Genomic DNA, 20,064 nt, shown 5'->3' on the forward strand with positions numbered 1-20,064 from the left:
AGGTTGATGAGTGCTACTTAAAACAACCTTAGGCCTTTGAAAAAAACGATTTTGCCATTAAACAACATGACTCATTTGTTTCCTTTCGATTTGAATGAATGCACTATTCTATTTGAATCGAATGTTGTTGCTTGTAAGCAAGCAAGCATAACTGCCCCCCCATTTCCTGAAAATTAACGGTTTTGGACATACAAGGTTTCTGCCTGAAAGAGACGATAATGTACAGTGTCTAATGAGCACATCCATGTTTAGTTGATGTCTTGATGATGGTGAAAAGCATACTTTAATCTGTAATTGGAAGGAATTCTCAGGCTGGACAAATTATGCCATTTTAAAACAAAAGAATTTCAGTAAAGGACCATTATTTTCCTGTCACAGAGCTTAAAGATGGGTATGAATTACTTTAAAGGTTGTCTTTATCTTTCTTTATCCGTCTTGCTCAATTTAGATTTTGATTCTGAGTACCTATTTACATAACCATGTAATCCAAACTACCTATAAATCATTTTGATCTTAAAATAGTCCACAGCTGAATCCTCACAGAGGTACTGAACTGAAGGTAATATGACAAGAACAAAACAAGAGTCTGGTTTTGAAGCTCAGAAATTGTACGATATGATTTGGACACAATTAAATACAATATAATTGCCAATTTACAATGTACAATTTAGGAATGTAGCACACGACACGCTCTTATCCAGAGTGATTTACAAGTGCAAGATCAGAGTAAATGGCCTGAACCTTTGTCGACAAACAACAGTGTAAATGTAGAGTGCAAAGAAAAACAATTAATAGTCCATGACGTCAAGCTCTGCAATTTGAGAACACTACTTTTTCTAAATCATAATTATAGTGTTTTTCATCTGCTGTGAGACCAATTATGTTTTCCTCCACAAAAGGCTTTTGAACCAATGACATTTTCTTTTAGGATTTTAAATAGTCTAATCAGCACCTGTGGTGTCTTGCCTCCGCTGCTCGCAAAGCTTTTTGGAAACAATGAATATTCTAGTAGTCGGAAATAACAAAATGTCCAATAAATATGAAAAGCTACTCCTGTGGAAAGTTTGTCATACAGTATATTAATTTACTTGTATTGACCCTATCAGTAATTTAGTATAAGTAAGGTTTTCGCCTACTCAAATGGTACTGGTATCTGGTCTGGCCCACGGACTATACGTAAGTGGTCAAAGTATCTAAGATACCAGGTAAACATCAAACATAGCATCTGTCTAAACAACATGCTATATAATAATAATAATATTGGTCCCCACTCATTGGGGTGTTTTTTGTCACTGTATAATTGCACATATGTGAAATTTGTCCTCTGCATTTACCCATTCTATAATCACTATAGGAGCAGTGAGCAGCCATCTAAATAATATTAGAATTTGTTGTAAAGCAAACGTTATATGACTCTCTATATATATACTCTAATAATATCACATGAACAAGTAACCAACATACAGTACATCTGCATAGTATAACTAACATCTATAAAATTAGGTGACAAGCAGCTTTACAAGGAAAGATGTGCTAGGCAGTGGTGGAAAAAGTACTACAATTTTCACCGGAATTCAAAATTTACTTTAACTATTCATTATGCAGACTGTCCCATTTCTGTTGTTGAAAATAGCAGACCTACAAGCTCAGTATATTGTAAGCTTGTAGATCAGCTATCTTCAAATGGCCAAAATATAGGACTGAAGTGGTTAGTGTATGTTTACAAAGTAACTAGTAACTCAAGTTTTCAAATAATTGTAGTGGAGTAAAAGTACAATATTTGCCTCTGAGATGTAGTGGAGTAGAAGTAAAAGTACAGAAAATTGGAAATACTCCAGTAAAGTAAAAACACCTCAAAACTTTACTTAAGTACTGTACTTGAGTAAATGTACTTAGTTACTTTACACCATTGGTGCTAGGGGGGTGAGGTACTGTAGAGTCTGAAGAGGTGAGTTTTCGTGCGGTGACGGAAAATAGGGAGTGAGTCTGTAGTTCTGACTGGGGTGGAGGAGAGTTCATTTCACAGCTTGGGAGCCAGGAGGGAAAAGAGTGTAGGATGCTTGGAGCGATGGCCAGTGTGTCATAGGAAATAACCTCTCAACACAGACGTGCTGGCTTAACAGTCTGTACTCCGTTAGCTCTGAAAATGAGTTGAAAATAAAGTGCCTGTGTATAGTCATGTAAATATGTCCTTCTGGGAACCAAATTAGTTTATAGCCTGTCTAGCTACGGTAGATGTCTAGCAGAAATGGAAATTGTAAAATATATTTTTAAGTACATTCCTTTGAACACTGCTTTGTGATTAGTTCGAATACGCTTCTGGTCTGTAGAGCAAGGTGACGGCTTCTTGTTTTCAACTTTTACTAGACTCTCTGTAGCATTTGAAGATTGTGGAAGAGATATTCTGGCTTGAGAGACCACGTAGGGAAAGGGACCAACAGACAGACACATCCTTTGTTAGCTGAAGAGTTTGGGAAGGGGTGTAGGGGTGGGTCATGTCCTGAAGGTAAGGCTGTGCCCTGCCTTTATTGCCTTATACCTGTAAGTGTTTTGAATCGGATGCAAGCAGAAACCGTAAGCCAGCGAAGGGAATGCAAAAGGGGAGAGTCATTTTGAGAGGATGGCTGGATGGATGGATGGATGGATGGATGGATGTATAGATAGATAGATAGATAGATAGATAGATAGATAGATAGATAGATAGATAGATACTGTAGACCAGTGGTTCTAAAACATTTTCATGTCAAGGACCCCCAAATTGCATGCATTTGGATGCAGACCCCCATCTGAAAATATTGCTTGTCTCGCATAAGAGAAGATTTGTGCAATTTTCACAATTGTTATCATTATCATTCATCATAATTAGATACACTTTGAGAACCACTGCTGTAGGCAGACAGACACCTTTATTGATCCCCAGACAGCACAGCAGTAAAAGCTACAGATGCAGGGCATAGAAGTGCGGTCGGTACAGAAAAGATCATCACAAGAAACATCACAGTAAAGACACCCAGAAATATTGATAAAAGTATACACACCGTATTACAGACGTATTACACACCCTATACAATCATCCCGCCTGGTGCAGAACATAAGACACTATGAATAATTGAAGACTATAGGTGTGCCGGGGCATTCTGGATCAACTGAAGGGGGTTTAAGCGAGCATGCCGACAGGCCAGCAAGGAGGGAGTCAAGCCTAGAGATCACTGAGGGCTGGGGCTTGGATAAGGACCTGGGCAGACTGCTTAGTGAGGGAGGGTCTGATCCTCTGGATGTTGTACAGCGCAGACCTACACAATTGAGTGTGGTGTGTGTCAGCACATGGATTCAAGTTCTCAGACTGATTTCAGTCATTTGGATTCCATAGAATTCAGCATGTCTTCTATGGAAGCGTGCTATGCACCGAAAATATGCACCGAAACAACACGTCGCAGCAAGCTTGTAGACAGCCTATTTTCGATTATTCGTTATTTCAAAGAGTATTTGAAGTGGTCAAACTAGCAACATGTTCAATCTTCAGGCAACTCCTAATGATCTCATATATTTCTTAAAAGCAAAGGATAACCCTCTGGCGTCTGGCATTTCGTTTTAAAATACAAAAATGACTATACCGGTATCCTTTTTTTGTCAGGGCTGGTATGGCCGACTTTAGCATCAATCTGCAATATCTTCAGCTGGTTGGGTGTATGGCTACCACTCAGACAATTGGACTCGAGTCATAGTGACTCGACTCGAGTCTGACTCGAGTCGCATATTTGACGACTTGCGACTCGACTCGGACTTTGAAGGTAAAGACTTGCGACTCGACTCGGACTTGGAAGGTAAAAGACCAACGAGACTTGAGACTCGACTCGGACTTGCTAGCCAATGACTCCCGACTCGACTCGACTCGAGACAAGATGACTCTAATGACTCGTTTTGTTTTTTCCCCTATGAATGATCTGTGTGTGAAATGCGCTCTACCGCAAATGCCTCTCTCTCTTCATACAACCCCATGCTCACTCTACCGCAAATGTGCTCTCTCTCTTTATATAAACACATGCTCACTCTACCGCAAATGCGCTATCTCTCTTAATACAACCCCATGCTCACTCTACCGCAAATGTGCTCTCTCTCTTTATATAAACCCATGCTCACTCTACCGCAAATGCGCAATCTCTCTTCATACAAATGCATGCTCACTCTACCACAAACGCCACCACCGCTCCCAGCGGGGTCATTTTGATTCTATGACAGCTGCCGTCTAGTTATCATCAGTGCCAGTGTTGTGAGGAAAAACAAGCAACCAGGTCTAGGAAAACCAGCCCAAAAGAAGCGAGTCAAGCGAAAATAGCAGATCTACAAGCTCACAACGCCTGGCGATGCAACTAGTTCGTGTTTTGTTTATGACCCCAGCCACCCCAACAACAACAGTAGCACCAGCCAGCGAGATATACGTACTTGTAAACATGAAAGTCACTCACCACTGTCGAATTTACTTTATCCATGGTAACAGCAATAAAGTCTTAGTCCGTTTTTTGGTGCGCAACACAACCCTCGTTTAAGTGAATTGCTTTCACCTGCTGCTGCTGTGCAGAGTGTGCGCTACAGCTAGGGCATATCTCCGCCAAGCCAGGGTGACCTACCCAGGCTCATGAAATTCATATGCAGGCATAGTAGCCAATTAGAATGAAATCTGCAAAAACGGACTCATATACTGATACAGAACCATATATTGGCTATTTATTATGGCTGTCGGGTGGAAATCTTGTATGTTCCTTTTTCATTATTATTTAAAAACAATTTGAAATCGTGAAAATAATAAAAATCTACAAGCTGTAATTATTTAATAATTAAGAAATACTATATTTTAAAGACTGAAACAGCAACTAAAGTCAATATTAGAGCAAGTTCATTCACATTTCATTTGAATGAAAATAACTTGTGGGTAAAATTCATTCTGTGAATCTAATGTGATTAATGTGAGCCCTACTTCAGTCAGTGAAGTCCAGGGCTGAATGTGACATATTGAGACCTATATAACTAAATATTGGTCATTTGCCAACACATTATTTTGTGAAATAAATGGGTTATATTTCACAGATAGTTATACTATTCTTATAATATATTAAAATACAATCATCCTTAACCTTCAAGTTAAATGCATTATTGACTTGCCCACAACAGAAAGACTTGGGACTCGACTTGGACTTGGGACCAAATGACTTGGGACTCGACTTGGACTCGGACCGGAGGGTTGGATTGACTTGGGACTCGACTTGGACTTGGGACCAAATGACTTGGGACTCGACTTGGGACTCGGACCTGAGGGTTGGATTGACTTGGGACTCGACTTGGACTTGGGACCAAATGACTTGGGACTCGACTTGGACTTGGGACCAAACGACTTGGGACTCGACTTGGACTTGGGACCAAATGACTTGGGACTCGACTTGGACTCGGACCGGAGCGACTTGAACAATTGTCTGCGTACCACTACATATTGTGCTAATTGTTTATTATATGTTTATTATTGTTTAACACATTTTGTTTAACACATTTTAACAAAATGTTTTCAGTCGTGAGATTTTATTTTGCTTTAATCCATGGTCAACAGTATAACAGGGATAACAGCGCTTGTGAGCATAAATGACAGAGCCAAGGGATCTGGTGGTGTAGGTGGGAAAATGGAGGGGGCCAAGTACAGACCGCTGGGGGACCCCCGGTCAAAAGGTTACAGGGGTGGAAGCATCCCTTTTCCATGAAAGCTGGTAGGTCTGACCTGGTAGGTAGGAGGAGAACCGCTTGAGTGCCGTCCCTGTGATACCGAGGTCATAAAGGGTAACCAGAGAATGCTGCAGTTTGGTCAAATAAGGCTGAGGACTGAGCTGTGGGTGGCAGCCTGGTGTGCCTTTGTATTATTACCCGCTTGCTGAAAGCTGCGGGTCTAAGAAGAGGCAGACCTACTACTCATCATTCGACAGATTACGGATTTGCATTCGACAGATTCATTTGCATTCGACAGATTTGCGTCATTGGCTGTCGTTTAAGCCAATGGGATACTTTCCCATACTCTGAACGGGCGGCCTCGTCCTCCCAAGCTATGGGACTATGGATTCCTCCAAGCGCTAGCCGAATTTGGCTAATAGTTAGCTTGTATGATGTTACTAACTAACTGTTTTTAGCCAAGCGCGCTAATGTCCGCTCCCCATTAGTTATCGACGCAAGTCGCGTTATTACTCTCGTAATTTTCATGTATTGTACATCCCAAAATAAAATTTATTAACCATGTTATGGTGCTGTAATGACTTTATATTTTCTCAACATAATACTGTCTTTTACACGGGGCTTGGAAAAGAGGATCGCTTCCGCATTTTCTTCTTCGTTGGTCTAAACAATGACACGGTTGCCAGATTTTGAGACAAAAATAAGCAACCAGGTCAATGAAAACAAGCCCAAAGATTTAAGTGACTATTAGGCTACATGAGCACTTTAAACCTATATGCATCGGCTATTTGAAAATAGACGATTTGTATGTCCTGGTTATATATATATATTTTTTCATTCTCTTTCCCTCGTGCCTTCCCTCCAAGTTACCCTCAAAAAGGGACTATGGTACTATTTTTGTGGTAATACAGTATACATTATGATATTACATTTAAATTTCATGTTTGATTATGGCTAATGCTATAAAAAATGGAGGAACATGCTTAAGATTTGTCTCCTGGAATGTTAAAGGGATAAATGGTCCAGTTAAGAGGGGCAGAGTATTCTCACACCTAAAACACCTTAAAACTGAAATTGCTTTTTTACAAGAGACTCACCTTATTAATAAGGACCATCACAGGTTAAAGGCGCCATGGGTTGGCCAATCCTTTCACTCTAATTTCAGCAGTAGAGCAAGGGGAACAGCAATTTTAATACATAAAAAAGTACAATTTTACCCTACTACTGTTATAGCGGACCCTAATGGCCGGTTTGTAATTGTATCAGGCTCTCTTAATAATGTTTCTGTTGCCCTTGTAAACCTATATATTGGTTATATATAGGTTATATATAGGTTTATTACATTTACATTTCATGTTTGATTATGGCTAATGCTATAAAAAATGGAGGAACATGCTTAAGATTTGTCTCCTGGAATGTTAAAGGGATAAATGGTCCAGTTAAGATGGGCAGAGTATTCTCACACCTAAAACACCTTAAAACTGAAATTGCTTTTTTACAAGAGACTCACCTTATTAATAAGGACCATCACAGGTTAAAGGCGCCATGGGTTGGCCAATCCTTTCACTCTAATTTCAGCAGTAGAGCAAGGGGAACAGCAATTTTAATACATAAAAAAGTACAATTTTACCCTACTACTGTTATAGCGGACCCTAATGGCCGGTTTGTAATTGTATCAGGCTCTCTTAATAATGTTTCTGTTGCCCTTGTAAACCTATATGCTCCTAATTGGGATGATGAAGCATTTATTGGAAGAGTAATATCACTCTTGCCAGATTTAAACTCTCACCGCCTAATTTTGGGGGCAGATCTTAATTGCGCAATATCTCCACTGATGGATAAATCTCACCCAAAACGGGAAGCTCCCTCTAAAATGGCTAAAGCAATTTCATCATTCATGAGTCAAATAGGAAGCACAGACCCATGGCGCCATCTCCACCCTAATGAAAAACAGTTTAGTTTTTATTCTAATGTCCATAAATCATTTTCAAGAATTGACTACTTTTATATTGATAATAATTTTCTCTCTGCAATTGATAATGTTGAATACTCTGCTATAGTGATATCTGATCATGCACCATTGCTGCTTGACCTCTTACTAGCACTTCCCCTGAAATCACGGCCTCCCTGGAAGTTGAATTGTGCACTGTTAAATGATGATGGGTTCTGTGATACTATTTCTAAAGCAATTGATGAGTTTCTTAACTTTAACCAGTCTGAACATACATCCCCGTCTTTGCTTTGGGAGACATTCAAGGTGGTTCTTCGGGGGGAGATTATATCATATGCTGCCAGGCAAAATAAATTGAAAAGGGCAAAACAGGAACAACTCTTGGAAAGCATACAAAAGCTGGACAGCAGACTGTCAATGTCAAGGTCCCCTGAATTAGAGAAAGAAAGGCAAAATCTCCAAATGAACTATAATTTACTCTCAACTACAGAGACAGAAAAATTACTGTTAAAACAACGTGGGCTTTTTTATGAGCACGGAGAGAAGGCAGGACGTATTCTGGCACATCAAATTAAGAGTCAATCATCTTCTCAGGAAATTAAACAAATAAGGACCCCATCGGGTGAACTGTCTGCAAACCCGGCAATTATCAACGATTCTTTTAAAGCATATTACTCAGAGCTATATACTTCGCAATCCCCAGCTGACAACTCTGACATGATAAGGTTTCTGGACAGCCTGGAATTTCCATCCGTAACAGATATTCAAGCAGAAGTGTTGGATCAACCATTAAAAAAAAGTGAAATTGTAGACTCAATCAAATTAATACAAAGTGGGAAGGCTTCCGGTCCTGATGGTTATCCTATAGAGTTTTATAAGAAGTTTATTGATAAATTAGCCCCTCTTTTGTTAAAAATGTATAATGATTCCCTGGACCGGGGAGCACTACCTCAAACTCTCACTGAAGCCTCAATAATACTACTGCCTAAGCAAGGTAAGGACAACACTGAGTGTAGCTCATATCGGCCTATCTCCCTTCTGAATGCAGACTATAAAATCTTAGCTAAAACCTTAGCACTACGCTTCGAACCAGTTATGGCAAATATTATATCACCAGACCAAACTGGATTTATGAAGAACCGCCACTCCTTCTCTAATATACGTCGCTTACTTAACATTATTCTCTCCCCTGCATCCACTGAGACTGCAGAAGTGGTTGTCTCTTTGGATGCGGAGAAAGCGTTCGATAGGTTGGAGTGGGGGTATCTATTCGAGGTCCTTAAAAGGTATCGAATGGGCTCTAAATTTATATCCTGGATAAAGCTTTTATATTCTTCACCCAAGGCATCACTGAATACCAACGGCACAAGGTCCCAATATTTCTCACTTGGCAGAGGTACACGCCAGGGCTGCAACCTGTCTCCTATGCTCTTCGCCGCGGCGGTGGAAACGCTATCTATGGCGCTTAAATCTGCCAACTTTATTCAAGGGATTTATAGAGGTGGCTCAGAACACATTCTTTCGCTATATGCAGATGATTTATTATTATTTATATCTGATCCGTTAACCGTTATTCCCCAGACAGTGGAACTATTGAACCGATTTGGATCTTTCTCAGGCTATAAATTGAACCTCTCAAAGAGTGAATGCTTCCCAATAAACAGCTTGGCCCTCCAAATTCCAGAAACGTGTCTTCCTTTTAAAACGTCTAAAAACTATTTCAAATATTTAGGTGTGAATATCTGTAGACACTTAAATTGTAGCTTAAATTGGATTTGGAAAGGTGGAATAGCTTACATATAACCCTTGCCGGGAGAGTAAATTGCATCAAAATGATTGTGCTCCCACGCTTTCTGTATCTTTTTCAAAGCCTGCCAGTCTTTCTACCCAAATCCTTCTTTGGAACAGTAGATAAACTAATTTCATCTTTTTTATGGAAAGGTAAAACACCCAGGATAAGGAAGGAGTTCCTACAGAGACATAGTTCTGAAGGAGGATTATCTTTGCCTAATCTCAGAAATTATTATTGGGCAGCCAATATACACAAAATGATACTCTGGATACAGGATCCTACACTGACCTGGTGTGACCTTGAAGCTAAATCATGTCCTACCACCTCATTTCTAGCCTTACTTACATCGAAATTACCTATTCAACCTAAAACATTCTCAGTTAATCCAATTGTGGTCTCTACTTTAAGAATCTGGTCTCAATTCAGAGTTGCCCTTGGAGTCAGAGGAATGTCTAACCATAGTCCTATTCTGAACAACCACCTTTTCTCCCCACCCAAGAATGATGCAGCCTTTTCTTTGTGGCAGAGAGCAGGCCTTGCTAAGTTAAGGGATCTTTATATAGACAACATATTCTGTAGCTTCAGCGAACTGTGTGAAAAGTTTAACCTCCCAAATTCTCATCTGTTCCGATATTTCCAGGTTTGAAAATTTGTGAAAAATAATAACTCCTCCTTTCCAAATGCTATCCCCAATTCTTTAATTGACACAGTTTTGGACATCTCCATGACGGGGAAAGGTTTAATTTCAAAGGTTTACACCTTAATTTCTAGTCATACAGTAATTTCTTTGGACAAAATTAAAACAGATTGGGAACATGAACTGGGCAGGGTTATAGATGATGAACTGTGGGAGGAGGCCCTAATGAGAGTGAATGACAGTACATCATGTGCTAGGCTGAACCTAATACAATTTAAAGTGGTGCACCGTATTTATTTTACTAATCTTAAACTTTCTAAAATATACCCAAGTATCACAGACTCCTGTAATAGATGCCATATGTCCCCAGCAAATATGACACACATGTTTTGGTCTTGTCCCCGCCTACAAGGCTACTGGACTGCCATTTTCAAACATCTTGCTGAAGCTTGGAACATAGAGCTGTCACCAGGTGCAGAGATGGCGTTGTTTGGAATTTGTCCAGATCATCATCATATTGGAAGGGGTATGAAGCAGAATCTTGCCTTTATATCTTTATTAGCAAGAAGAAGGATACTACTGGAGTGGAAATCACCACTGGCCCCTAAAGCATCTGTATGGCTTAAAGACCTCATGATGTACCTAAATTTGGAGAAAATTTAATTTAATCTGAGAGGATCACCGGGAAAATTTTACCAGATTTGGAGCCCTATGATTGAATATATAACTAAATTAAAGACGTTACAGGACAGATAAAACAAACACCGCCATCGACACACTGACAAGCTCTAGGTTAGTATGCTAAAGGAAGAAAATAATGGATTCCTACTTTTCTTTTTTGTATACACTCCATATGTACCATGGGGAGGGTTAGCGAGGGAAATCATAATACATATGAACTGAGTATTATTATTTTTTGTTTTTTTATTTTTATTTTTTTGAGTTAAATGTATGGTTATGTTACATGTTTGAATGTTGTATGTGGGATGGGGGGGGGGTAGATGTAAGGGCACGAAAAAAAAAAAAAAAAACTTTTGACATCCTATGGCAACTGTATTCTCATGTATGTGCTGGTCAAAAGCAATAAATACACATTTAAAAAAAGAAAATAGACGATTTGGAAATAGCCGATCTACAAGCTCACAACAAAATAATAACAAATAAAATGCAACTACCTACATTTACAAGCAACTTTACAGAAAACGAGGTCGCTTATAATTAGTATACATGGCAACACTAGTACGAGTACTTTTCCCACCACTGTTGATGTTTTTAACATGACTGCCCTGTTTAAAAATGAATGAATAAACACTATAACCAAGGTTACTGTAGCAACATTTTTCATGTAAGGTATGACGCTAAAATCAGCTGAATTTCATATATATTTTATAGATCTACCAGCTCACAACGCATCGCCGCCTTGTGAGCTTGTAGATCTGCTATTTTTTATTATGACGTTTTATTGAATACTTTATTTACAAAAGACATTAATGAAACCAAATGGACCCATTTGGGTTTTTCTTTCATGTAAGCCAGTAGTGAAAAGGGCAAACTTGCAGTTATGCATTACAACTCAAGCCCTGTTTCAAACAGTGAAATCAAAAGACAAGTTGTGAGCTTCACTTTTATAAAGGGTTAGGGTTACATTGCAGTATTGATACTTTTACTTAAGTAAAACATTACAGTACTTTTTCCACCACTGTTGATGTTTTTAACATGACTGCCCTTAGGCTACCTGTATTCAATGGACTCACTTAGTTTATTGTGATAATAGTTTATTTCTTTCATACATAAATGAATACTAACTGGTCACCACCGGTCTTTTGTCCAGGAACAATGCATACAACACTATCAACCAGTCCTCCTGGGTGTGTGTGTGTGTGTGTGTGTGTGTGTGTCTTCATTTTTGTTGTTCATACATTTCTAAGTGAAACACTGTAGTTTTGACTTGGGTAAGGGTAGGCTACATTATGAAGTAACTATATCAGCTGGTGAAAATAGCAGATCTGTGAGATTGTAGATCAATTATTTTCACTATTATTGATATTGTACACACCCCACACACACACACACACACACACACACACACACACACACACACACACACACACACACACACACACACACACACACACACACACACACACACACACACACACACACACACTTTATATTGGTAGCCAACCAATGAACCTCTGTGGAGTTATTTTTGTTGCATTGGAATGGCTGAGATTTTATTTTAATGACAACTTTTACATTTTGTGCTGCAGATTGGGGCAAAAAAAAAGCCTGCCACAAGCGGGTACATTATGACTTTGTCATTTCTTGTTTCTTTAAGAAGTACTCTTTCAGTGTAGTGGGCAGGCTTGAATCCTGGCTGGTTGAGATCCAAAAGGCTATTTTATGAGAGATGAGGGCACAGCTGATTAGGAACAACTTGTGCAAGGCTTTTGGAAAGAAAGGAAAGTGGTGATACCAGTTTGTAGTTTTTGACATCTGAAGAGAGTGTTTTGTTATTTAATAATCCTCTTTAGTAATCCTAAATGTTCTGGTGAAATGTCATTCAGTTGAATTACTCATCTGTAATTAGCAGCGAGGTCGGAGAACAAGATAACTAGGTAGTGAGACATGGCTTGTTCTGAAGTTTATTAACCACATACAGTGAATATACTGTGCATTATGTGGCTGGAAGTTGTGAGTCATGTCGGAGTTATGTGAGTCATGACTGATACAGAAATGAGCAAGATGGGTTATGAATAGGAACACTTGTTAGAACACGATGTTCTAATAAGCAGCTGACAGTTACTCGGGCCTACATTATCTTGATAAAGCAGAGCACATCGCATCAGAAATACATTAATATACTTACACAACAAGAGTGACTAAGTATGGACGGAGTCTTCATGACATCACCACAGCCAAATATGTATTTCCGGGTAGATAACACAGGCAGCGTCGCATTGGAACAGTATTATCCATTAACCTTATTACTGGAAGAACAGGACACTTATGATATTGTTATTGTCTATTAGACATACATTATTTTGTTAATATCCACAGGTTGACAAACTAGACCGCCTAATTATGTTCTGGACACTTTGTTTTATACAGTGAAAATGTCCATAGACATTTTACCTGGAAATACCTGTTTGTTTGCAAACATTTAAACATTCTGATCTGGTCTATACTGTAGTTATTAGATTATCTACAGATACAGATTATCTACACAGCAAGCCTCATAGCAATAATCTAGTCTCAACTGTTATTGTCTACCTGTGTCCTACCTACAGCACTGCCATAGGTAGCATGGGATTCTCTCTGAGAAAACACCAGAGATAAGTATCGTTTTGCGAGGGTAAAATACTCGGCCACCACCGTGGAGACTAGGTTTTGAGTCCTTTGTGGAGCTGCCTCCGGCTTGGCCAGGTGCTCCAGTGAACACAATTAGCTGTGTTCATGGGTGGGAAGCCGGCAGGGGGTGTTCTTTGTCGCTGTACTTGCAACTTCTACAGGTTGGAGGGGAACTGGTAGGGATAGCATGTTCCTTCGCACGTGTCACACCTTCCCAGCGAAACTCCTCACTGTTTGGTGAAAATAAGTAGCTGGTTACTCCATGTGGCTGTATACACCCTCCCCATATCAACTGTGGGGGTTAACAGTGCGAGGGACCTTGTAGTAGCCTACTGTAGTTATTTTTTATGGTAAAACAACTACATTGGAGAAAGAGGGTGAAAAAAAAGCTAACTCAGCCCCCTGGTGTTCTGCTGGGTTTTAATCGGATGGTGATTAGTTAGTATGCAATTATACAAGCTTCTCTCCCCTTTGAAGACCACAAGGGTAGAGGTACTGTTTAACTTCATTGGTCTGTGCACAGCATTAAAAAAGAAAAACCCTTACAAAGTATGTTATGTTCAGTGGCACAAGATTATGCCACAACTAGAATCTCTCTTCTCGTACTGCTGCAACCTACGTTCTTGTCGAAACCTTACTTGAAGACGTGGAACCCTTTAAGAAGACAACATGACCCCTTTTATGATGGTCCCACAGCGTCTTAATCCTAGGGTCCATCTGTGGCCATGGTACTGTTGGTAACTGCAGTATTTACATAGAACAGAGAATATTAAAGGCATTTCCACACAAACTTTAGTGAAAATAGTCAGATGTCACTGAAACAAATGTGATTTTATGACGTTTATTTTTTTTTACCCCAGACTGAAATAAATGTCTTGGCTTTCATCATTTACAAATACCGTGGTCCAGTTCAAATGAGAAATATATAATTTTACAGGCTGCAGGCTGGTGGATCATAGGAAGAACACCAATTTATTTTCAACTGCTTTTCAGCATTATTAAACAGGACAGTGTAGAGAGACAGGAAAGGGGGAGAGCAAACTCAGGTCCTTACAACTCATGGAGTATGTGGTCAGACTGCTTCTTCTGGCACACCACTTATTTTGATTCCAATTTAAATTCTTAATTTAGTAACATTCTGAATGAGATTTTCCTGTTCCCCTGTATGGTTTTGACTTTATTTGCTTTGACCAGATTTCCTACTCCTTGCTGGCTGATCGTAGTGGGGACCACCAGTACTTCCGCATCGACCCAGAGCTAGGCTCCCTCTACACAGAGACCGTGTTTGACCGCGAAACCAAAGGCTCCTACCTGCTGGAGGTCCAGTCGGTGGATGGCTGGGAGTCTGCTCGGCCTGGAAAACATGGACTGCCCAACTCTGGTAACAATGACACAATGTGGTTCTGTTTACGCACCAGCTACAGCAGAGTCAGACGCTATACTGTGTGTGTGTGTGTGTGTGTGTGTGTGTGTGTGTGTGTGTGTGTGTGTGTGTGTGTGTGTGTGTGTGTGTGTGTGTGTGTGTGTGTGTGTGTGTGTGTGTGCGCGCGTGTGTGTGCGTGTGTGTGCGCGCGTGCGCGTGTACATATTCAGTACTGCGGACAATTATGTGCGCTAAATATTGTTGTATTTGATATGAATGAAAACAGGCCCATGCCTAGGGTCATCTATTTAACTACAGCCATTTAGAACTCTAGCCACAGACAGGGTATGCAGATTCATAATATCATTTAATGATGAGGTCAGCCCATTTGGAACAAGAGTGGTTAATGGAGTATTATAACAATTATTTGCGTATAGATTAAGTCTACAGAACTAATTCTAATTCCCTGGAGGCTAGCAGTGCCGTTAATGACGAGGACTGGATTCTAATTGAATATGTCTACTCGTGGTGCAGGTCACATTGGAAGGAGAAATAAGGGGAATTGGAGTGGGACAGAGGAGAATATATATACTGTAGCTTTAGACAGCTGGTCTCTAGATGTCATTTAGGGTTCATTTAGAGTCCTCATTGAGGGGAGCCACAAGCTTTCTCTCTCTCTCCCTCTCCCTCTCTCTCTCTCTCTCTCTCTCCCTCTCCCTCTCCCTCTCTCTCCCTCTCACGCATAAACACATCTGCTCCTCTCTTCCTCAGAGGACCCTAAGCCATCTCTTCTTGTCACTCCCTGCCAGATGAATGCGTGCACACATTAAAATCCTCAGTGCTAACTTCAACTCTGCAGTGTGCAAGTGGATAAATGAACACTGAGGATTTTTACCGTGCAAGCATCCGTGTCCCAACATTTAATAGAGAGAGACAGAGCAAAGGACAGAGAGAGGGACAGAGACAAGAGAATGATGAAACAGAAACAATATTCATGAATAATATGGAATATATTAATAGACAGTCTCTCTAGGTTTCGCTCATAATGATATGTTTGACAGCATAAACACTAAACTAAAATATTAAGCAGTGTGAGGCCCAAGGTGAAGATGATCTGTGGGATTTCATTCACTGTAATTATGCATTTATGAATGTTGGATAAGGATACAAACACTTCTGGGTGACAGAATATCACAAAATGTTTGGACATGGACACACACACACACACACACACACACACACACACACACACACACACACACACACACACACACACACACACACACACACACACACACGCGCACACACACACACCTGTGCGCAAACACCCCCCTCCACACCACCTATTGTATATGTACACCTGCACATACACGTGAGCACACACAGACACAAACACACACACAAACACACACACACACACACACACACACACACACACACACACACACACACACACACACACACACACACACACACACACACACACACACACACACACACACACACACACACACAAATATTTCATATTTGTGCACAAACACAAAAGAATGCGAGGACATACAGGACATGAGTGTGCGCGATTGATTTGAAAGCAGGGCCCCTTGTTGACCTCTGCTCAGCTACCTGAAGCACAAGGACACACATACTGTATGCTTTGTACCTGCACTAATACAAGTATGTAAAAAAAACACACATTGTGCAGGTACATGTGCAGACGTAGCCTAACCTTATTCTCTAAGATGGTTCTTTTGATATTGGTGACAGAGAAAGTGGATTTGGTTTGGTTACAAAATAGGACCTTGAACCAATGGCTTTGTGTGCCAGCCAGCAGAGCTCAGCACTGACAAAGCTACACAGCAAAATCCTCACTGTTATTACTTCCAGAGGGTACAAAACTGACACAAATGGACCCATTCACGTTTACACTCATAGGGTCCTGTTTTGGGGCAGGCAGATTGGGGCGAGGTGTGCATCAAATGGGTGAATTGACCATTTACAGAGGTGACGTATTTTTCCCCGCCTGCATACTTTTGGTATGTTGGGCACTCACAGTATGCTGGTGTGGCAGGAGAGGTTTACTATAGAGCAGGGGTGGGCAACTTTGATGATGGAGAGGGGAGGGCCACATTGCATATTGTTGTTGTCGGGCAGAAACCTCTTATCTACATATTTTAACTTTTTTTGTAAAATGAATGCCGTACTTCGCCATTCTATGTCACACAAAAGTAGCAAATATAGCAGATCTACAAGCTCAAAACGCGCTGGCAGCGCGACGCGTTTTAAGCTTGTAGATCTGCTATTTTTGCTACTTTTGAATTGGAATCCTGATTTATTTTTTGTTATTTTTTAATTGGAATCCTGAAAAGTAACGTTTTTATTGAATTTCAAATGCATTTAGTTATAGTTATGTTAGCTTTATGAACTTAAATGCAAATACATTGGACATAAAAAAGACAATAGAATTGTAATACTAGTCATTAAGCTACTATAATATAGATTAAGTAATTAAAGCGAGTCATGTTTGCATGTTTGGAATTATAACAGCTGAAATAATATATCAGTATTCCGATATTAACCTGGTGGGGGCCGCATGTGGCCCCCGCCAGGTTACTACCAGTTGCCCATGTATGCTATAGAGAGTCAATGAGGACTGTGAGAGTTGTGCCATTCACTGCACCAGCTGTATAGTGAGACACACACTCTTTCATTGCTTTTTTGTCTCACTTTAGCTGGTGGAGCTACACCCAGAGATAGACATTGAAGAGATCACACAAACCTGCTTTATATGTTACGAGTCACACCCAAACTGTGCATACCCAAGCTACGTGCAGACTTGGAACCGCGACTACAGATCTCATAGTGAAAAATGCATGAGAAGGGCCACATAACTGTATAAATGTCCCCATCCGCCAATATGTCGTTATGTCACTGTAGCATGCTGAGTGCCACTGTGGGTTCTTGCAGACGCCGTTGTGTAATTAAACCTTCAGCGCTTTATTGACCGTACACAACAACAACAGCCTTACTGGCTCTGCTGCTTGTCATGCATTTAAATCAAAGTCCTTTATAACTTTGCACCATTGAGCCCCATGTCTGGTGTTGTGTGTGCAGTATGTGTACTGTACCTAAAGGAGTAGTTCACCCCAAAAATTACTTATTTTCTATCAATTGCACACCACATGAAGCCTTGAATCCATGGATTTATTTTTGTTTTTGTGGCATTCCTAAGCCAATAATTTGATTCCCGTCTCCTACCGGCTAATGTATCCGGTAGGAGACACAAAGTAGATTATTCGTGTCTCCTACCGGATACACACCCGGTCATCAAATTATTGGCTTAGGAATGCCACAAAAACAAAAATAAATCCATGAATTCAAGGATTCATGGGGTGTGCAATTGATAGAAAATAAGCCAAAGTTTTTGGGGTGAACTCCTCCTTAACACCTTTACCGCCGGGCCCGTAGTTCTACGGGCCGTTAAATCCAACGGTTAAGCGCCGAGCCCGTAGTCCTACGGGCTGCGGTCTTTTCGCGCATGCGCGGTCCGGGTGCACTTTCGGAATTTTTTTGATCCACTTCCGTTTCCGGTTTGATGACAGGAAATAGAATTATTTGGGATCCGGTTTCGACGATCACGCCCACTCCCATTCTACAGACGAAACTGAAACTCAATTCTCTTCCTGTAGTTTTTTCTCCTCGCATTTCACTGTTTAACGTAATCCGCTCTAACTCAAACATGGATGCCCCGTTTGACACGCGATCTTCACTGGGAGATACAGGGAGATCTCGCGGATGTAAACAGACCGTTCACGGCTCAATCTTAAGGATTTTAACAAGATCTATGGCGACATGAAAAAAACAAAAAAACAACAAAAACACCTTGGCACTGGTGAGTACATTATGAGATTAACCTCTGGCGGTGGATGTGTTAAGAAGCCAGTTCCATCCACCGTCCAGCCAGGTTATGGGACTGCGACTAGAGATCCCATAGCCTGTGGGGAACACAAGCATAATGACAGGCAAAAATGTAATAAACAGCTTAAATTTGTGAAAAGTGAAGAATCAGCTTCCTTACTCCCTACATATGCTGGAAGTATGATTGATTGATCGAGAGAGAGAGCTGGAGAGATTGATTGTTAAACCCACTGAGGAGAAAAACTATCACACATAGTTTTCTTCATTTAATAGGATGCTTGTCTTTTTCAATTTGGCACGAATCCTTCTAAATGGAACACATATTTTAATGTTTTTATGCATTCTAACCCACATGTAAGAATGGCTAAATGCCTGTACCCAGCAAAAAGAAAATGTGTGCATCATGACGTTTAGAGAATAATATATTTATTGGTTTCTCCTTCATAAAAGGTATATTGATTGGTCAACTAGATTCATTATTTCACATACTGATTCTGTTTCGCTCGTCGCCAGACATCATTGAAAGATTTCTTAAGGTTTTTATGTAGTGTTTAAAACAAGAAGACTACATGGATGGAGAGTCCAGTGGACAGTTTGCAGACTTTTGTCTTTCATAGTCTTGTGTATTCAAAGCATAATCAAAGCATAACACACACACACACACACACACACACACACACACACACACACACACACACACACACACACACACACACACACACACACACACACACACACACACACACACACACACACACACACTGAGTAACGCTTCCCACATGTATTAGCTGCATTTGTTATTTCCTCCCAAGTTAATTTTACATCATCTGCTCTTGGCAGTCTGTTTGGGGTGCTGTAGATTTGTTGTTGATGACTCTGCACCTCCCACTCAAGGACATCAGTTTGTTCTCCGGAGAAATTACGTTTCCAAGGCTTTTCCTCCATGACAGTATGAACATTACCATTATGCCCTTGCACTGAGCAAAGTGCACTGCTCTTAAAGGTAATGAAAAGTGATCATTTGATTGGTCATGATTGAATCCAGTCCACCCCAACCCACATCGTCACTTCATTGCGTGTGCTCCGCCCTTCCCTAGTCTAGAAAATACCAAACGTCTGTCTGACCAAAAGAGGGAATTTCCTATGTAGTGGTTGCCTGTGTTTGACATGCCACCTGCTTGTGCGTGTTTGATACACATTTATTTCCGAACGAAGTGTGGAAACATGGATGAAAAGGATTCAACCACGAGATATTGTATGGAGGAATGAAGGACGGACTGACGGATGGACGGACGGACGGACAGACAGACAGGGTGACAGCAGCTGTCACAGTTTAGATCTGTTGA

The 20,064-nt window shown here is 40.5% G+C and overlaps 1 protein-coding gene across 1 annotated transcript in view; it reads left to right on the top strand.

The window, feature by feature from the left end:
* Window positions 1-20,064, top strand: part of LOC308088536 (neural-cadherin) — a gene marked incomplete at both ends in the record, with an annotated part of 375,895 nt that overhangs the window by 213,148 nt on the left and 142,683 nt on the right. Inside the window, one exon of the mRNA XM_080433011.1 lies at window positions 14,635-14,821. Coding sequence (XP_080289137.1) covers window positions 14,635-14,821 — 187 coding nt within the window. The remainder of the gene's footprint in view (window positions 1-14,634; window positions 14,822-20,064) is intronic.

This window comes from Gymnoscopelus braueri (genome assembly GCF_963280865.1).
Source record: "Gymnoscopelus braueri genome assembly, chromosome: 1".
NCBI lineage: Eukaryota > Metazoa > Chordata > Actinopteri > Myctophiformes > Myctophidae > Gymnoscopelus > Gymnoscopelus braueri.